Genomic DNA, 19,466 nt, shown 5'->3' with positions numbered 1-19,466 from the left:
CTGCAGAAATATAAAAATGTACGTGAATATGTGTTCACGATTAATTTTAATTCAATTTTAGAACTTTTGGTGATGTGCAGAGACTTTAAAAAAAATTGCGTCCTTTAAAAAGAAATTATTGCTCGAAATGAATCCGGTGACACCCGAGTTGTTTACCGGATGGCAGATTTAGATAGTCCTCTCTCACCTGGCCGTGCTTGTCCATGTCGTTGTTCGTCAGCTTCACTTTCTCGAAGGAGACAACCTGCTTCCGCAATTGTTCGCCGGTGAAGGGTGAATCGGGATGCACGTAAAGTCGCGCGGGTGCCGGCGGATCCGCTTTGCCGGCCTCCAGCCAGCAGCTACGGTGATAGGCGTATCGGTACCTCTTGTTGTCGACCGGCACGATGTCCATCAATACTGCGTAACGGCCCTCGGACTTGAGCCCGGTGAAGGATACCCGGCACGTCGGGAACATTCGTCTGCGGAAAGAACGCACGTACAGAAACGGTGTAATAACGAGCGTAATGATAATCGCAATAAATTAATTCGATCTGAATAATTAAGGGGGGAAGAGCTTATTAAGATAAACGAATTATATTTTACGAGAGAATCTTATAACTTTCTTAATTAGCCTTAATTACAATTTAATTTGCTCGCGCAAACCGATGTTGAATCGTTTCAAAACAAGATGAAAAAAAAACTTAATTTAAACTTGGGTATAAAAAAATTATATAGCTACATAATTATATTTGTGAAAACACACGTGCATGGCATACATATAATAGCAGTAAGTTCTAAGCTGCAAAGCGTCAAACAAAAACGAGTCTCGATCCTTATCGTGACAGATTGGTATCTGGCGTATGTAACCTAGCAAAAAATGACGTAGCAAAATCAAGGTAAAACCTTTGCACTTCGTGACCGCTTTCACGATCGTTGCAGTCTCGCAACGGTAGAAGTTATTAATTATAGAACAGTGCCGGCAACAAGTTTTCCTCAGCGGCGTAAACGTTTCGCCGCGCGCGCGTGCAGTATATAAACCTTTCCGCTTAACAGTTTCAAACTGCCTTTCTAAGTTTCGTATAGCCTCGTTCCCTTTGCCCTAAGCATCACGGTTTTCCCTAAGAGATTCCCATTCGTTCTGTTCGTATTTGCCATCATTATCATGTTTCTTTGTGTACACTTTCTTTTTTGTCGCAGTACCTCTATGTTTCACTCAGTCGTGTCGAATTTACGGTCAACTGCAGGTAGTAGCAAAGGAAACGGTCCGCCCTCGATATATACCTCGGGCCCTAACGTCACAAAAGCCGAGCCTCCCGCAGCCTTGAATCGGTCGTCGCGTCGACCTTTCAACACCTCGGGGGACGTCGTCGCGTCGGGGCGCACGCGCCTCCGTCGACGATGCGAAGGTGCGACTGCAGAAGATTTCCCGCTGGCCTACAGCAGGGAAAAACCGTAGCCTGACCTCCCCTGCCTTCTCCCCTCCGCTCCGCCCGGGGTTCCCGACCGAGAGCTTTCATCCGGCCCCACAATGTACGTCCTCGTCGCGACCGCACGCAATGGGCTCTCGCGTCTCACTGTGATTTACACGCCTCGCGGAGGAACGCCGGGGCATTTTTCTGCGATCAGATGATGAGATACGTCAATAGCGATTTTTTTTCACAGTGAAAAACTGGCTTTCGCAGGCACAGTTTATCGCTGAAAGTGCTCGCGCGAGCCGGGCCGGGCGTGAGGGATAGTGAAATACGTTCATTCCGAAACGCAACCGCGCCATTTCGCCTCGTAATATTTATTACATAATTGCAAACTATGTGAAACTTGATACGATGAATACTTTCGGTGCAATATAAAATCCTTCATTATTTTATTCGAGAAAGTAATTACGTACGTCTAATTCTTGATAACTTCGCAACGCGCACTGTTAAATCTAAAATGTCAGATTTAACCCTATATTGGAGTCGCCCATTGCTCCTACTTAATATATGTCTTAGTCATTTTTAAATAAAACAATGGAATTTAACCCAAAATTGGGTTTTAAATTTGAACCGTTTTAAATTATTAAGGCGCTCCCATTGAAAGCGCTCTCGAATTTAGTTGTGTATTATTCACGTATGTGGTCTAGTTCTCAAATTATATGATCGTTGTTTAAATTATTTAACTCCATTGTTTTAGTTAAAAATAACTGTATATTAAATAGGAGCACAGTGGCGACTCAAATAGGGTTAAATTTGACACTTATACATTTAACAGCGCGAGCGTGCGCTAGTAGCTCTGATCTAATTATTCCTGGCGCCAGACGCAAGCTCGATCGAACCAACGGGAAAGATTGAGGATGATGGATCCGCCTCGACATACCTGTCGAGGCCGGCCGATCGTGTGCCCAGGACCGTGCAATCCACTAAAGGCTCATCATCACCATCATCACGGTCGTCATCATCATCGTGAGAAGGCCGATGTGACTGAAATCGTCGCGCCAGGAAGAGACATACACTTGCTGGATGAGTATTCGCAAATAACGCTACTGAGATCTCTGAGGACAGAGGCTTCCGTCACGTCCGTGACCGCGGAGGACGCCACGTCGATCTCCAGAACGACGTCCTCCGCCCGGATCGCACTGATCCGAATCCCGAAAACTCCTCCTCCTCGGGACAAAAAGGCCGACGTCGCCGCGATCATACAGCAAATTCTGCCACCGGAAAAACTGCATGAGGTGTTGAAGAAGACCGGAGAACCGAGCACGTCGAAGCCGCGGACCGAGAGGGCGAAGAAGGAGAAGTTGGCGTTCCCGGGGAAAATCGAATCGGCGCGGATTCCGACAGTCGGCCCGGGGAAAACCCCTGCAGCTGCAGCGAGCTCGGCACCGCCGAGGGATTCGAACGACGTGACGGCGTGCGCGTTTATGACGAGACTGCAGTACGGGCTGACGAGGGCGTCGCCTGTCCTCCTGTGCCTGACGATCCTGATGATCTACGCGGGAATTCACGTGCTATTGGCCGTGATCGCATGGCAAACACCTGCGCACCAATTCTTCGTGTCCAGTCAGATCTGCGGGCTCTTCGCGTTTCTCATGTGGCAACTGACCGGCACGATATTAATCTGAGCGACGAAGCGCGCGAATAGATAATGCGGCCGAGATAATGACGCTGCCAGAAACATAAACGCCGAAATTGATCGACGTGTCTTATACTAATTTATCATAATTACATATACATGATGTAAAACAGTTACCGCGCGGAGGCGCTTCCGCTTGGAAGGATTCGAGGATTAATTAATTGATGATCGGTGCTAAATTGATGCGAGTCCTACACTGCACACGGTCTGGGAAATGTGAGACGGTGAATATCGAAAATTCCCACGCGGGGCAAGATTATATATCTGGATATCAAGAATACCAAAGGTCCGCGAGGATTAATTCGCCAATATGTCTTAATTATATTGAGAACGTTGTGATTAATGGCGCTACTGAAATAACCGTCATTTTTCATAATTCGTTTTGCAGCTCGCCGTGATATCTGTGACTGGCAAGACATCCGGTGATATTGGAATGTATAAAAATGTATAAAAAATATGTTCTCAGACGTACATGCGTACAACGAGTTCAAGCATCTCTCACTGTCATTAATTTTAGCTTTCCGTAGCATCGCATCGTAAAATCTGCAATCGTATGTTATCGATCATTTTCAACGAAATATTCGTTATTTTCATGCGGAAGAGCTTAAAGGCTGCACGTACTATTGTTCGCCGAACACCAAACGCTCTGCCACCTCCTCCGACGAGGGAGACCGCAGGCGTAATCGTCGCGGTTTTCTAGATCTATTTATGCGATGACAGGCGTCCTTCTCAAAGGAGAACCTTTTCGCACAGCGAAGAGGAGGGGGGGGGGGCAGGAAGGGTCCGGGGCCGCAGGACTCGTTCGAACGACGGTGTTGGACGAAAACGAGATTGGGATCCTTAAGCGAGCGCGGATAAGAGAGGCCCGCCGGTTACGTCACGCGAGTGTGCCCCCCGAGTCTATTCGTGGGGCCCCCGATACCCCGGGGAACGGTGGAGTTCCCCGCGACGCGAACCTCGCCGCCTCGGGAAGCGGTTTTGCGGTTTTCGCCGGGCTCCTCCGAAAACGATCCCTCCTCCCTTTTCCGTGCGGCACGTACGCGTTCGGTTAGGTTCGTGCGGTTTTTTAACAAGCGCATTGTCCAACCGCGCTTGAATAATATCGTCGTTACGTCGCCCGGGGTGCCGGCCGTGCACCTTAACGACACGATTGTCGGCCCTTAGGCGAGAAATTAGCCATGCGGTGTGCATACGAAATGCGCGCGCGCACACACATCTCCGCGAGCTCTTTATTCGCGGAGTCTGCGCCACGTCTCACGACGTTTTGTAATTCGACCCCGCGAGATCTATATAGATTCGCCTCTCGATTTCACGACGACGACGACGACGTGATATTCGATACGTAGAACACGAAATTACCCGCGATTGACTGACGACGTCGTCGTGAAGCTCGACTGCTATGTATATGGAACGTTATAAGGAAACTGCATAGCCTGAGTGACGAAGAGTCCATTTTAGGGACACAATAAGAGGAAGATTTAAACATTTTTCAATTCAACACGACGCCAATAATAGAGTCTAGTCAGCAATTATATAGAGGTGGCCTAGATTGGCTAGATTCCCATTAAATTTATAGAAGGTAACTAATTTTTAATACGCAACTGCGGGCTTAATTTCCGTATATACACACACGAGATTTGTTTTGTTGTTTACTCAAGGCAGGTGCTATAAGTATGCGCCTCGCACGGTATCACGAGGGGCCTTCGTACAATTTTGCATATATTACGAAATGAGCAGCGGCCATCTGTGGCGGCCGTGTACGCACGACCGCCGTATAAATGTGGGTATTAATCCCGTGCCCGTCGAAAAACATCGCGGTCGCGCGCACTATCGTAATTACCCCGAGTTGACACTCTATAAAATCATCAGGGTCGTTTACACCTCCTTCAGCCCCTGCAGCCATGTGTATAAGAGACAGCCTCGGGGCTGCAGCTGCAGGCTAACTCGCTTATCGCCCGAAGTCGGCCTTGACGTCGAACGACGTTTCCCTCCACCGAGGTGTGCTCGGTGCTCGACTTTCACCTGCTGCACGCGCGCTCGCGCGCGCGTTAGGCTAAGAATAAATTTCGCAATCATGCGTATACGTATACATGCAACACCGCCCATTCTCACCGCGGTGTCTTTGTTTGTTTCACGCGTTTCCGTAAACCTTAGCGATAAATCGTCCGGAAAATTGCCACGGAGGAGGGAGGGGGGAAAGAGGGGGACGACCACCCTGTCGGATAAGCGCGCCGATTATTTAAGCATCGACGGGCGAAACCGATCGACGATCTCCCTCGAGAGAGAGATGCGCCACTCCTGGTTGATCCATATCGCGCATTACGCTTGTACTCCCATGAATCCCCGTGCTTAGTGACTCATGTTTTTACGAGGATCGCGCGCGGCGAACGAGTCAATTCGTGCGGCGCGTGTCACTTTCGGATGCGGAGCGCATATCGGCTCCTATATCGAAATTTGCCGCGACCGTGTCGGGACCAACCCCGTGGCGGCAGCCCCCGTTTCGCTTTACGTCCCCGAAACGACGGCTCCGTAAAACTGAACGCTCGACGAGAGAATTTCTGCTCGGAAATAATATTTAAAAAACATCGTGAGCGAGAGAGAGAGAGAGAGAGGATGTGACACTAAAAATTAAATATCTCGTGATACAAAATTTATTTAACATTGTCTCGCGTATGTAAGATTGAGAAATGTTATGCGTCCTCGATATTCATTCGTTTTAAAATTAATTCAACTTCGCTCTCCAACTTCCATTAACTTCCATATATATTAAACAGCTCTGTAATTGACGCGCGACGTGCAGCCCATCTTGGTAAATGCGCGTTCGTTCCTCTGCATTAATTTTTTCGGCAATCAATTACGTCACCGGTCGCGCGGCCTCCGGGATATTAAGATCGGGTAATAATAGCGGCAATTAAAACGAAACCTTCTCGCTCGCCACATGGCCCTCCCTTTATTGCTCCTCTCGAGAGAGAAATTATCGCTGCTCAAGCCGATATCCAACGTGTTTTTCCACCGCGTCACTTTTTTTTCACGATCGCGATAACAGACGTCGTCCTAATTTCACCTGCGGGTATAATTTATTTTTTTGATTCCAACGGATCGCCTCGTCCATCGTCTAATTCGTGTGGGCCTCGCGCGCGTCCGACATTACGGCGCATTTCCCCGGGTTCAAATTAGGCGAGGACAAACAAGCGCCTCGATGGCCCGTGGCTAACGAGGCCGTAATCGCAGAAACACCTCGACCCCGAGTCACCCCGAATCCCCTTGAACCACTCGTATATATCTTTCCCCGCGTAGCGAGGGAGGGGACGGTGAGAGGGCCACCGACACTGCACCCCCCTCGAGGAGAGAGGCCCCCTCCCTCCGTCCGTCGTGTCGGTGGAGTTAGTACAAATGGATTACGGAAGCGCGCGCTGGATATTATACCGATTCGACCGGAGTCCGAGTCAAACCTAAAGTGTGTTTACCAAGCTAACGACTCCGCATACGCCAGCCACGCCAGGTGGGATCGCCACCTATTGTAATTATTATACCGCTGCTGTCGCGCGTTTCACGTCCTGATGATCGTGACACCGCCCGGCAGGATATCCCTGTCCCTATACACGAAAAAAATAAAAATAAAAAAGAGAGAAATAACGAAGAGAAAGCGACTGCGCGATACTCGCGTCCAGACGAGATATTATACGCTGCAGTTTGGACTGTCCGGTATATAAAAGTTCGAAACGTGTTCTTCGCCGGTCGAAAATAAAAGAAATAGAATTAATCAAATATATTAATATGAAGAAGCCTGAAAGGGATATTAATCGAGGTATTCTATACGTCCTACGGACTCGTTCGCAAAATTAATCGCGTGAGACGATCTTTAACTTGTTCTCGAATACATCGGTTTCTTAAAATACATAAATATTTTGTTTCACACATATATCTTATATATTTTCGATATATAAGATTGACGCTTTATAGTAACAATAATAAATCCGCAAGGATTCCGCATTTATTAAATTTGGCGGGCTACACATCGAACACGCGAGCGTGTTCTTGATCGCGCTTACAGTATAATGTAACGCCGCTTTGATATATTCGATGCGAGACGCAGTATCCATCCTTAATCCAGCCGCGAGTTCTCCGAGGAGGCGAGGATATTATCTCTCTCGTATTTGTTACGTGCATTAGTGTGTTTAGTCCACTCCGGAGGCCTTCTAAGGCTGTTACCCCGCGTATTTATTATGTGCACTTCGTGTAACCGCGCGAAAACGGGGTCTAAAATGAAGAGATGTCTATCTACCCCCTCTCTCGTTCGCTCTTTCTCTGTCTTCCCTCCACCCTCCCCCTCCCCCTTCCTCCACCTCCCTATCTCCTCTTCGACTTCTCTATCTTTTACGCTCCCTCTCTCTTTTCCTCCTTCTCTCGGAACATGCTGTTCTCTGTGCATGTTCTCCGCGGTGTAACGTGCACACGATCGTCCCGAGCCGGGTCGCGTGTGAGTGTATAATGTAGGTTGCTGGCACCTTGATGAAGGGTTCGCGTGACGAGTACCCTCTATCCGCCGGTATCCTGTCTCTCTCCTGACCTGCTCGTCCGCACCTCCTATTCCGTGCGGTTCACAGTCCACGGTTACCCACTTAAACGTTGAAAAAAACGCACAGCCGCGGCGGCGACGACGACGACGACGACGACGACGAGCGATAGCGTTCTCCAACGCGGAGCGACCATTTCGCTTTCCGCCGCGTACACGAGGAAAAAAAAAGGCAGTTTAACGGATCACCACTCTGTCATCGATAAATTATAATGCTCGTTCGACGAGTGCCGAGGTAAACGCCTAATTAGAAGGAACATTTGTTTCTTTCGACGAAACTGAAGAAAAAAGAAATGAAATTTGACATTCGAGGAAACAAAATATATGTCGCTTTTATGGTTTCACGATACGATTTTAACAACCCACTGTTCCTGTTTGACGATACTCGATGAAAAATGTTCCACTGGCGATTCTATCTCTCGCAACCTTCCTCTTTTCCCTTGTAAATTACAGATCAGTTGTTTGTACATTATTTTCCTTGAAAAGAAAAAACGATTCGCCGATTCTTCCTTTCAAAGAGAATATAACGTCGGAAGAAGATCTGTTCCTATTTTTACGGCAACCTTTGTTGACAATGTTTACCGTTTTAGTCGAATTTGTAGTACATGTGTCCACCGTTTCTAAAAACAGCTAAACTATGTAACAGTGAATGCGAAGGAAGCGATAAATAAGGAGGAGAGAGGAGAGGGATGGACGTCGAAAACGTGGCGAGTGCGAACGTGGGAAAGGAGAGGAACCCCGGGACGCCCGGAGGAGAAACCAAAGGAGTTTACGGGCCTGGCACCCCGTAGGGCCAGACAATTCCACCTGATTGGTAGAATCCGAATTCGTATTGTCACTCGTCGGACTTGACGTTCAGCTCGCCTCAGCTGGGATTTCGTGCCGAGTCGCCTCGTGCTAACGACGCTATTCGTGCATCGCCGCGTTCCTTGATATATCGATCGTCGTCGTCGTCGTCGTCGTCGCCCCGGCCCGAGGACACGGCGAGAACAGCGACACGCCCTGGGATTACTACGAATTTTTTAAACTCGGAGCTCGGTAGCTCATTGTGCCCGCAGGAACCCCTGGAAATCCCGTCTCCCATATACCGATGTACATTATAATGCCTCGAGGATCGTCTAAATCCGTATATAAGCAGCTAATTCTTTTTCACTTCGGAAATCGACAAAGGCCGGGGATAAAGCGACGTTCGTCGCCACGAGCTTGTATATATAATTTGTCTTTCCTCCGTCCTTCGATTCCACAACCTTCTGACTTACTGAACTGACGTGTTAAAAACTTTATTTGCCAAATATGCGTGTCGGACGAGACGGAAACCTTTTCTCTCGCATACACGGTTTACACACTCGTGCGTAATTTCACGGTTTAGACCGTGCAACATTGTGAACGAAACCTCTAAACTCCACCGACTTTCCACTTGCCGACGACGATAACACAGGCGGGAGCGGCGGCGCGGTTCCCCGCGCGACGACGTCTCAAGGTTGCACGGATTGGCGGCGGGGTTTATATATTCTCAGGCGATCATCGCTCCTCCACGCCCGGGGCGCTCTCGCGGCGTTTCGCAATTACGCGCCGTCCGTCTTATCCGAAATCATCCGCGTGCGTATACGCGCGCGCGCGGCTTATCCAATTATCATCTCGCTTTCCGCGCGCCTGGCGTAAACACACACGCGCTTCGCGGAACCACGCCGCGCCGCGCCGATCGCGTTCCGAAGTTTCTTGCGCCTGGAAGGTGGCCCCTCGTCCCCGACACCTTACGCCCGACGATAATTACCCGGCGGCTTCCCCGAGGGCCGCTAAGTATTTCGTAATTAGAGGCCTGCCGGCTTATCCGAAATCGCACTCTCGATTACAAGCTCACGCGGCTTATCGATTATCATCTCTATACCTCCTGCATGGCGCGCGCGCGCGAAGCCGCTTACTTTTACCTTCTATATACCCATCGTATATAATAAACCCTTCCCCGATTTCCACTGTTTCTCGCGCGCGGCTGTATCTCGTGTACCCGCGCGAACACCAAAGTAGCAAGAGAAGCACGTATACCTACGTCACGTCAATCAGTCGTGACTCGAGGATCATTCGAGGGTCACTCGTTACTTCGCAATGACGCTGAAGATCCGGGAAATTTGCCCCAACGCGCACCGTGAATAATATATCCGCGATACGCGATACCCGCGCGGAGTGTATATATATACACTTCGCCGCAACCGATCCCGCTGCGAGCTGGCGAGCGTCGCGATCGGAGGAGATCGCGATGACGAAGTCAAACGAGTGACGGCGCGCAATTTATCTAACACGTTTCGCTTTCTCCTCTCGATAACGTATAGTAGGTAATAGGTGCCGCGCGGCGTCACGTGTGTCGCACATTGTTGCGCACACTGGAGGAGGAATCGTAGGCGTTAATATGGCGGAGTCGCGGGGCTTTATCGCGGGGGCACATCTAATATCCGAGAGCCGCGCACCGCTCTGAACAAACACGTATGTGTGTGTGTGTACGTGTAGCGTACGTCCTGACGTTGATCACCTCGGTAACACTTCAAGGTTACGCTTGAAACAGCTACATTTCTACCGACAAACAGCCCGCGGTACCACCACGCGGGGCGCCGTGGAGGAGGGGGGGAGGGGAAGAAGGTAAGAAAGTACACATTCATAGAAAGAAATTAACTCGTATAAAATGCCTTTGGAGCGCGGAGCGGTGGATTTATCTGAAGGCGGCGATCTGAAGTGCGCCTGGTCGCTCGAGGCCGCGGTCGGAGGCTTCCAGGCTTCCGATCTCCGTAATTTGTTGCTTGACGAGCGATTTAAATGAACGTGCAGGATGGAAGGGCGAAAAACGGATTGGATGGGGCTTATCAATGGAGCGCCTTCCTCTCACGAAATACGTGGAATATTTCGAGAGAGACGCGGATCTCTCCAAGATGCTGGGCGACGTGTGTAGGCTCCGCACGTAGGTATAAGGCTCGATCGGATGCGCGCACCTGTTTGCGCAAGTTTCCTCGAAGCGCGCGCCTCGTCGTAATTGCGTACGGCGCGGCTTAACCGCAATCACATTCACAGTTATATGCCGCGTGGCTTATCGGATTATCGTCTACTTTCTGCACCGCATAAATATATCACGGCGCCGCTGGTATTATACGTCGCGTTACGCGAAGCAAAACGCCGGCTGCGTAAAATAAAACGCCGGTGTCCAACGGAGCGAATGATTAATACGCGTTTAATTGTAATTAAGGTGCGCGGCCTAAGTGAATTAAACGGGATGCTCCGCGCAAAAATCGAGTTACAGAAAGATCGCGATTGCCGCAGAAATTTTATTGGCGGTCTCCGTAAATCCAGGTGATTTTTTTTTTTAAGAATAGATGGCGTATTAACTGTCATTATTCGAAGAGAGTATTGGAATCGAATATTGGCGAAGATTACCAGAAATAAAACAGTTGCAAGTAAAAGAGCATTGAATAATTAATTACTGCAGCAGCGAATATTAATATAATATTTCAAGCTATATGCCCTTAAATTAATAAAACCTCTTAATAAATGTTGTCTTACAAACGACTGTTGTACAAACATTCGAAATGTTCTTCCATCGTGACTAAGAATACGTTTTCTGGCGCTTATTAATAATAATAATAATAATTGAAGCGTATATGAATCACAAGCATCTCGATGCTGATGAAAGCTACAGATCGATCAACTTGACCTACGCGACCTCAGTTAGACGGAGACGCTTCGCAAAAATCGAGCAACAGAATTTAAGATTGCGAACGGCTTAGAAATTTTATCGGCAGCATCGGTGAGATCCAAGTAGAATTACGGGTAGCAGGTCAACTGTCATTATTGGAAGAGGGTAGATAGAAATCGAATATCGGCGCGGCACCAGAAATAATATTAGGAGTCGCAACGAGAAGAGAGTATTAAACATTAATTCCCGCACAAGCGATTATTAGATATAAATTTAATATCTCAAGCTACATGAACTTCTAAATTAACGAACGGTACTCTCCTGCAAACATTCGAAACGTTTTTCTTTTTATCCTCGTGACCGAGGGTACGTTTTTCTGGCGTTTATTAATAATAATAATCGAAGCACCTCGACGTCTCGGTGAGCGAACGAGCGAAAGAGAGAGAGAGAGAGAGAGCGGTATTTCGCAATTAGCCCTGAGAAGCTTATCTCGATCGCAGCATCTCCGGGGAGTTTCTAAAGGAGCGGAGTCCCCGGCGCGCGCGTACCGCGGGTCCCCCGATCGCGATCGCGAACTTCGGGCGATAATGCGACGCATCGATCATCGCGGTAGCGCCTCGAGCGCTTGGCTATATACACACGCACGCACACGCATCGGCCGTCGTTAGGACGGCCCGACGACGGTTAGCAGCTCTCTTTCTCTCGACTAACCCCGAGCGCGCGCTTGCTCGCACCCGTGCGCACGAATATCTCATAATTCCGACGTGGTCACGCATCCCGGCCGCAGCTGCGGCCACGCCGCCGCGCCGCCGGCCCCGAACTTTATTAGCATACCTATAAAAATGCGCGCGTCCGCGCGTAAACGGGCGCGATAAATTACGTCGGAAACTCCCTTAAATATCTCGTAAAACGTCAGTCAATGAAATCCATTAGTTCCAGGTACGCCGACGTAGCCCCTGGTCGCTGCCCCGCGCGCGCTATACGCTACCGACAACGTCTCGCTCGCCGTCCGTCCGCAGGGGGTTCTTTGCCCGCCCTGCCCGTTCTTTTCTCGCTGTTTGCTCGCGAATTAAAGGCGCTCGTTTCGGCGTCGCGGTCTTTAAATACGGCCGATTAACGGGCGCGTGAATATGAGCCGCGTTACGATATCGTAAAGATAATCGCCGGCGCGCGGACGGCGAAGTTGAAAGAGCGAGACCCGGGGGAAGACCTCTCTCTTTTCCTTCTGTCCCGCGTTAAAAGTGCACGATCTCTCGTGTCTCCCCGCGAGCCTCCTGCAGCCTCTTATTGAGACTGGTCCCATTAATTTACAAAAAAAATATATTATTTAAATACGTATTTATTTTAAGATATATATTGCTGCACATGTCTCAAAATAATCGATAAACCTTCGTACTGCAGAAATTAAAAAGGGGAATTTCTTGTCAAGTGAATAAATTACACGTTCGATCAACGTCTCAATATTCGATCAATCTCAATATTCTTATATGAAATTCGCTACGATTTCCAAAGTTTACGTGAAACGTCAAGTGCTCAGATTGTTGATCCTATTCTGATGAAAGTTAAAAAGTAGACGGAAAAACGAAAACTTTGTGAGGGACATCCCTGCTGCCTTTAAAGATTCGTCGTCCTGCAAACGACTCGCTCGAATTCGCCCTGCGTTACGTGTGGCGTGCCTGATCGCATCGAGTTCCTCGAAAACGCATCGCGGGCACCTTCCGCTCCGATCACGACTCTCGCATCTCTCCCGATCGACACACGCGTCACTTACCGGCCGGTCTTCGTGATGATCATCTCCGTGCCGAGGTCGTTGAACTTGTCCCAGAGATCCTTGGTCTCGAGGTGGCACTCGACGTCACGCAGCTCGTCGGAGTTGCAGCTGGTCCTCAGACGTTGTTGCTTCTTCTCGTCCCCGTTGCAGCCGCCGCCGCCGCCACCGCCGCCGCCGCCGCCACCGTCCGCGCCGCGTTTCCGCGAGGGCGTGCCGGCGCGATCGTCGGCTAGCATCCCGTGAACCGGGCCATCGTCGACGCTGCTGCACTCCTCCACGTCGACGTCCACCTCCTCGTCCTCCTCGTTCGCGGACTTCTCGGTGCTCTCGCTCTCGCCCTCGCAGTTCTCGGCCTCTTCGTCGCCGAGGAGCGCCTCCTCCGTCACCACTGTCGCCGTCGCCACAATGTTCACCGGCGACGCTTGAACACCTGCTATATGAAAAGTCCTCTGTTTACTGCATTTGAACGTATCATCAATGCGCACACGGAAAGAACAATTTTGCTGGATCCAGATCAGAAAATAATTTTCATTTAATAATTAAAATAATTTTGTTAGAAAGTCAAAATGGTTGCTAGAATATCAAAACGTTTTATAGCAAAGTCTATCATTTTTAACTTTCCAACAAATTATTTTGATTATTGAACAAAAATTATTTTCAGATCTGTATTCAGCAAAATTTTTAGACCTTTCAACAAAATCGTTCTTTTCGTGCAGCTTGTAATAAAAAAAAATACTTTGCATTGATTTGCGAGACACTTATTTTGTAGAGGAGAATTTTAAATATAATGGTCAGTAGAATAAATTAAATTCGCGCACTTTTATAAAAGTCTGCTTTAATATACTTTAATTACACGTGTGTATTAGTCAATATATAGTCAGTGTCCGCGTGTCGACTGCGCGCTCCTTGCATCGGCCTCTGATTTTCCTCTACTCTCTCCTTTCATCTCATAATATTTTCTTCGAAAGGACATTATATGAGTTCAAAATAACTGCCTATTGTTGATCGCGCGTTGACTATAATTATATGTTAACTAATTCTCGCTCGGCTACTTATACCGACGAAAGTATTAGTTATATGACAGCAGAGGTAGATGCAGTAGCGAGAGAAGGATTCTCCATCCACGAGCTCGACTTACGAGAAGCCTATACAAGAACGGAAGGAATATTGATATTCTATTGTATTCGTGCTAACCGATCCGCACGAGCGATGTGTAACTTGTTGTACATACGTGTGCGCATTGTATCGACGTGCGAGTGTGTGCGTTCAAAATAAACATATGTCGAACACATTTTGCCTGACATGAGCGTAGCGTGGCTATTGTAATCGCCACGTTACTATTAGCATTGATTTATTAGTAATTTATACTACTTATTCAAATTGTCGAAATCTAATTCGCAAATAGTTTTAATTTCTGTCCTAATTGTAACATTGATAAATAAGTCGTCTGTCTCTGATTGAAACTTTCAACGGACGCGATGTCAACGAGATTGTATAATAGCCGTCGAATCGGGAATCGAGATTTATCGCGAAATAAAACGGCGTCAACGACCGTCGCGTAAGACGACACGGAAACGAAATCCTCTCCCCCCCCCCCCGCTCTCTACCCCTCCTCCCCCGAAAGGCAAGCCTCGCGATTATCGCGAACCGCGTCGATTTAAATGAGCGAGATGAGCCCGGACGATATCGGGTGGGGCCCGCCGCCTGTTTAATTAATCGGTCGGGGCCCCGCATCTGCGCCACAAGGTGTGGTGGCCGGCGCCTAATTAAACCGTCAGATTTTCAAGAAAGCCGATCCCCGTGCCGGTGTGTACACAATGTTAATTGCGCCGGGGCCCCGGCGATATCGATCTGTTAATTTGTACTATTCCGTGCGAACAATGCGTCTTCCGGACGCGCGTTTTATCTCAAATTGGATCCGGGCCGCGTTCCGTGCGTTCGCGAAGTGCGTTCACGCACGTGCGGTATCGTGACGCGCGGAGAGGGGGGAGGAGGAGGGGCGAGGGGGGAGGGAAATTTATCGACGCGGTTCGCTGTCGTCGTCGACGAGAAAACGGACCGCCGTGATCGCCGCCGCCGCGGCGACTTGTCTTCCGCCGCCGCCGCCGCCGCCGCCGCCGCCGCAAACTGCCTGTTCGCGCACGGAAAAGGCTGTTATACGGCCCCGGTATTCTTATTTCCATTTAGCGCCGCGCGTCCACCGCAAGATACGGCTGTCCGATACGGGAAATTTATTCGCTTGATGTGAAAATCGCGTATCGACCGGAGGGTTGAGGAGGATCTGACAGCCGTATTTACCGTGCTGAACGCGAGCGAATCCGCGCCTCTACTCGCCTGATGCTATCAAGATAGCATTCAATGTTCGAAGCAAGACGCAATAAATATTTCTGAAATATTTTCAAAGAACGGGGAAGAGGGGAAGGGGGGGGGGAGAGGGAGTATAATTATCCGCGATACAGGTATACCCGTCATATTTATCGTTTATGAAGATGGTTCCCCGATAAAAACGAGCGAAACGGCCGAGTCTCTTTCGTTTCCGGGGAGAGCGACTCTTTGCGCCCGCTAACGACTTAATGAGTCACCGGGCGCGCGCTTCTTCCCGCTTCTTTCCCCGCTGAGAAGCGGGAAACGGCGCGAGGCGAGTATCTGCTTTTCGTAACGCGGGTAATCGAACGGCTTCTGCGGCGCATGCCGGGGAATAAGGTGTTCCACCTCGCGCGCGGCTCGGCCGAGTCCAGTTAAACGACGGCGATGATCGCCCGTCGATCGCAGACGCTAATTCGACGTGTCGCTTCCCGTTTTCTTTCGGGCTCCTGGTCACATCGCCGCCGCGCCGCGCCGATTTCATCGCTTCTCTCCTCGTCGCGCTTCTCTCGAATGCGCTCAAAACCGGTTCCGCTGAATTTTCGATGATAATGGCGACGACGACGACGACGACGACGACGAGGACGACGATGGTGACGACGGCGATTTACTTTCGCCGTTTCGTACGTCGTGCTGGGCGCAAACCTAACAATTTGTGTTCCGTTTACGCGAAACGAGTCGCTTTCTTACGGGAGTTTATCGCCGATTTCTTGATCGCCTCGAGAACGTTCTTTCCTTCCTACTTGAAATTCGTATAGAAAGTCATATATTTGACAGAGAGCTTTACATTATATTAATTCCGAAATATGGGAATTGTTTGAATTTCGCGATTTGCAAAACAATTTCTGACAGCCAGACAAACAAAATTATGACAGTTTTAAAGAGAAAGGGAAATTCATTTAAAAATATTCAATTTTCAAAGAACTTTTAATATTTCAAGACATCGGAGTTTCCGTTAAAAATTAATTATATTTTTTCAAAAAGATAAAAAGAAAAAATAAATTGACAGATTTACACATTACAATAAAAATTACTTGAAAATATAGTGCTACAAATTTAAGAAAAAATTATCAGTTGTTTTTACTGCTTTGATAATTTTAGCATTAAATGTCTTTATATGTGAATTAATATGCTTTTATATGCCTTTATATATGTTTTTTTTAGAAGAAACAATTAAAAAGCAAATAAACAAAATACTAAATTAGCGCGGTGTGTATAAATATTTGTAGACTGTGGTAGTATCGAAAGCGCGAATTTCACGAAATTCGAACGCGAGAGCGATGCAAGCTGTGGTAGCGCCAGGAGGCGAAGCGCGCCGTAGTTACGCGCATCGCGTGCGGCTCGCGCGTTGCGTGCGCGCACATCTGCGTGCACGCACGCACGCACGCACGCACGCACGCACTCGCGCATTCACGCACACACGCGGACGGCTAATAATAATGCTCTGCGGAGGCCACGTCCGTGGTTCGCGTCGCGGCACGCGTGTCACGTCGCTCCGCGAGTTACGTGTTAAAGAAACGCGCGAACGAGCGAGAGCAAGCGAGTGAGCGAGCGAACGAACACATACACATGCGCGCATCTACGCGTTCCCTTTCATTTTTTTTATTTTTTTTTTTTCAAGAAATTTCGAAATCGCTCGGCTTCCTCGTTCAGACATCGCCGAGGACTGCCCGAACTTCTCGGGAAGAAGTTAAGGCCTCGCGCGAGAACAGCCGGTGGACGCGCGCTCGATAGAGGGAAAAAAGAGAGCCCGGTGCGTTAAAATTAACACCTCGACACGCGTGTCTCTCTCGCGTGAGCCGCGAACGCGTCGCCGTCGTCGTCCTCGTCGGCCTTCCGCGACGTCACGCACGACGAAATTGCCCGGACGTGCATCTCGCCCCGCCCGTCGCTCGTTAATTTGCGAACAATCGGCTTTCCGGCTGAAAATCTACCTATTCCAGCGAGACGACACGTTTCTCCTCCGTTTTTCCGAGAAAGAGATACATAAACAGATAAGTGGAGATAAACAGATTAGATAGAGGAATAAAGAGTATATATACTGCGTGAAGCGGCAGCGCGCAGCGCGTTATAATACCTGATTAAGAAATTTCCTGAGAAAACGAGGCGTGCGATATTCGAAAAGATTTTTTTAATTTATTAGAGTTATATAAATATTATCCCCCCCAACATCTCTTCACGCACGTTAATGCTTCAGTAATGTGCGCTTTTATAGAATGAAATATGGTGTGAGCTTCCAGGTACAAGAACATTAATTTATACGACACAAATTAATATAGTTTATTCCAATTCAATATATGCAAATTTAGTTTATTCAATTTACTAAGGAAGGTAAAATGAGTATGTCAAAAAGCCAATCTGTAAACTGTTGAACACATACTTTCTCTCTCTCTCTCTCTCTCTCTCTCTCTCTCTCCTTTTTCTCGTACAATTGCAAATATCTCTCGTTGTGTCTGCCCCGCTTTTAACTGTCGACTCTTTTCTAAACTCTGATCTCGTAACCTTTTTTTTTGCTTCGCTACGCATTTTTTGAAGCTAAATAAAAATTATTAGAAACAGGTAAATGTATCAGTATTGGCCTTTGTCCGCCTTTATGTTTGTTAAACGCTTAAAATTTTTACAAATGGCCTCTTTTACAAATGCTTCGTTTTTTTCTGTCGGCTCCTTTAGTTTTGCAACGTTAACATGAAATAACTTCGGACCCCTTCCGGAGTCGCCATGAGACGCACAGCGTGAAAAAAAAACAGGCACGGGTCCGATGGTGAGACTTAAAGTGTGCCATCTCGCAATGGGCACACGCTCGCATAAAGCGACACCACGCAGGGGCAGACCGAGGATGAATGCTCGGCCGGAAGCTTTGCGGGCAAATATACAGAAGGAGTTATAGAGAGAGAAAGAGAGAGAGAGAGAGAGACAGAAAGAGAAGGGAGGGGAGAGGGATAGCATCGAACAATGTGTGTGCGCGCGCGCATGAGAAGGTGGTCCCATGTTCCATGTGATCTTTTAAGACCAGAAGAAATATGACCGAGCTACTGACGTAAGCTTCCTTTTGCCGAGACCGACGGCCGACCACCCAGAATCCTGTCACCACCCGGGCCCCGCGTTTCGAACGACGTCGCCCGGGTGGATGGACACAAGCGCGATCCGGTGTACCGATCGCGTTACCGGAATCGCCCGGACGGAAAGAGAGGAGCACCCGCGTCGCGCAGGTACGAGGGGGAGGGGAGGACGGGGCAGAGCTCCAATTCCGCGCGGGAGGGATGACTCCGGGCGGAGAGATGCGTCGTCGTTCATTCAGAATCGAGCGTGAGCTTCCGTAAATCAGGTGGACCTCAGACTTAAGTTACTTCGGGGCGGGCCGAGTCGGAGCTCTAACTTCGGCGACTTTCGGTGTCGCGAACTCGATTATAATTACCGTCTCCCGCATCTATATATATATTTACGTGCAGCGCATAGCTATGGAGAACTATATATATGACCTATAGCTATATACCGCGATTATCCGCGGATTATCGCGTATACGCGTTCGCGGAGAGAACGATTTTCAAATTATATAGTGCGTAACGCGCAATACTGCGAGATTACGCTACGGAAAATTGTGATAATTACAGTTCAAATAGCCGAGCGGCGCGAACGTGTTATTTCGCGCCGCTCGGCGCGCTCGGATGTCTCGATCCACGATCCGCGGTGGCGAAGTGTGATAGCTCTTAATTACGGTGCTTTTAAAAGAAAATAATCGACGCGGAAAACCGACGCAAGAGAAAAAGAAAAAAAGAACCAGCGTGCGCATGTAAAATGTCGGCGTTTCACTTCCAATGGCTTTTGCAACGAACCGTCAACACGGCACCATTACCGCCGACGGATTAGAGAGAGGCCGCGTTAAAAAATAAATTGCATTTCATTTAGATCGCGAGACACCGGCGGGGCCGCCGCTAATACTCGATCACGCGACTACCGTCTCTCTCCCTCTTCCCCCCCCCCTCTCTCTC

At 48.7% G+C, this 19,466-nt stretch overlaps 2 protein-coding genes across 3 annotated transcripts in view; one reads left to right on the top strand and one right to left on the bottom strand.

Annotated features, from left to right (window-relative positions):
* The window catches only part of LOC105450684 (T-box transcription factor TBX20-like), a 58,624-nt gene that overhangs the window by 32,828 nt on the left and 6,330 nt on the right, over positions 1 to 19,466 (bottom strand). Inside the window, exons 2-3 of the mRNA XM_011690635.1 lie at positions 13,114 to 13,543; positions 188 to 461 (exon numbers count right to left, since the gene is read on the bottom strand). Of these exons, the coding sequence (XP_011688937.1) occupies positions 188 to 461; positions 13,114 to 13,543 (704 nt within the window). The remainder of the gene's footprint in view (positions 1 to 187; positions 462 to 13,113; positions 13,544 to 19,466) is intronic.
* LOC105450683 lies at positions 800 to 3,561 on the top strand. 2 transcript variants are annotated; one of them, XM_011690634.1, is made up of 3 exons: positions 800 to 878; positions 1,227 to 1,388; positions 2,276 to 3,561. In XM_011690634.1, exon 3 carries the CDS (start codon positions 2,312 to 2,314, stop codon positions 3,077 to 3,079), a length of 768 nt encoding a protein of 255 aa, XP_011688936.1. In that variant the 5' UTR covers positions 800 to 878; positions 1,227 to 1,388; positions 2,276 to 2,311; the 3' UTR covers positions 3,080 to 3,561. The 2 variants fall into 2 exon arrangements, with proteins under 2 accessions (XP_011688936.1, XP_011688935.1); XM_011690633.1 differs by having other exon boundaries at positions 1,227 to 1,512.

Source organism: Wasmannia auropunctata, unplaced genomic scaffold (assembly GCF_000956235.1).
Source record: "Wasmannia auropunctata unplaced genomic scaffold, wasmannia.A_1.0 LD336057.1, whole genome shotgun sequence".
Taxonomy (NCBI): Eukaryota; Metazoa; Arthropoda; class Insecta; order Hymenoptera; family Formicidae; genus Wasmannia; species Wasmannia auropunctata.
The sequence above is the reverse complement of the archived record's forward strand: the minus strand, read 5'-3'. Positions and strand labels throughout refer to the sequence as shown.

Excerpts from the sequence above, each read along its gene's own strand:
- LOC105450683 (XM_011690634.1), top strand. The coding sequence starts at position 2,312 with ATGATGGATCCGCCTCGACATACCTGTCGAGGCCGGCCGATCGTGTGC.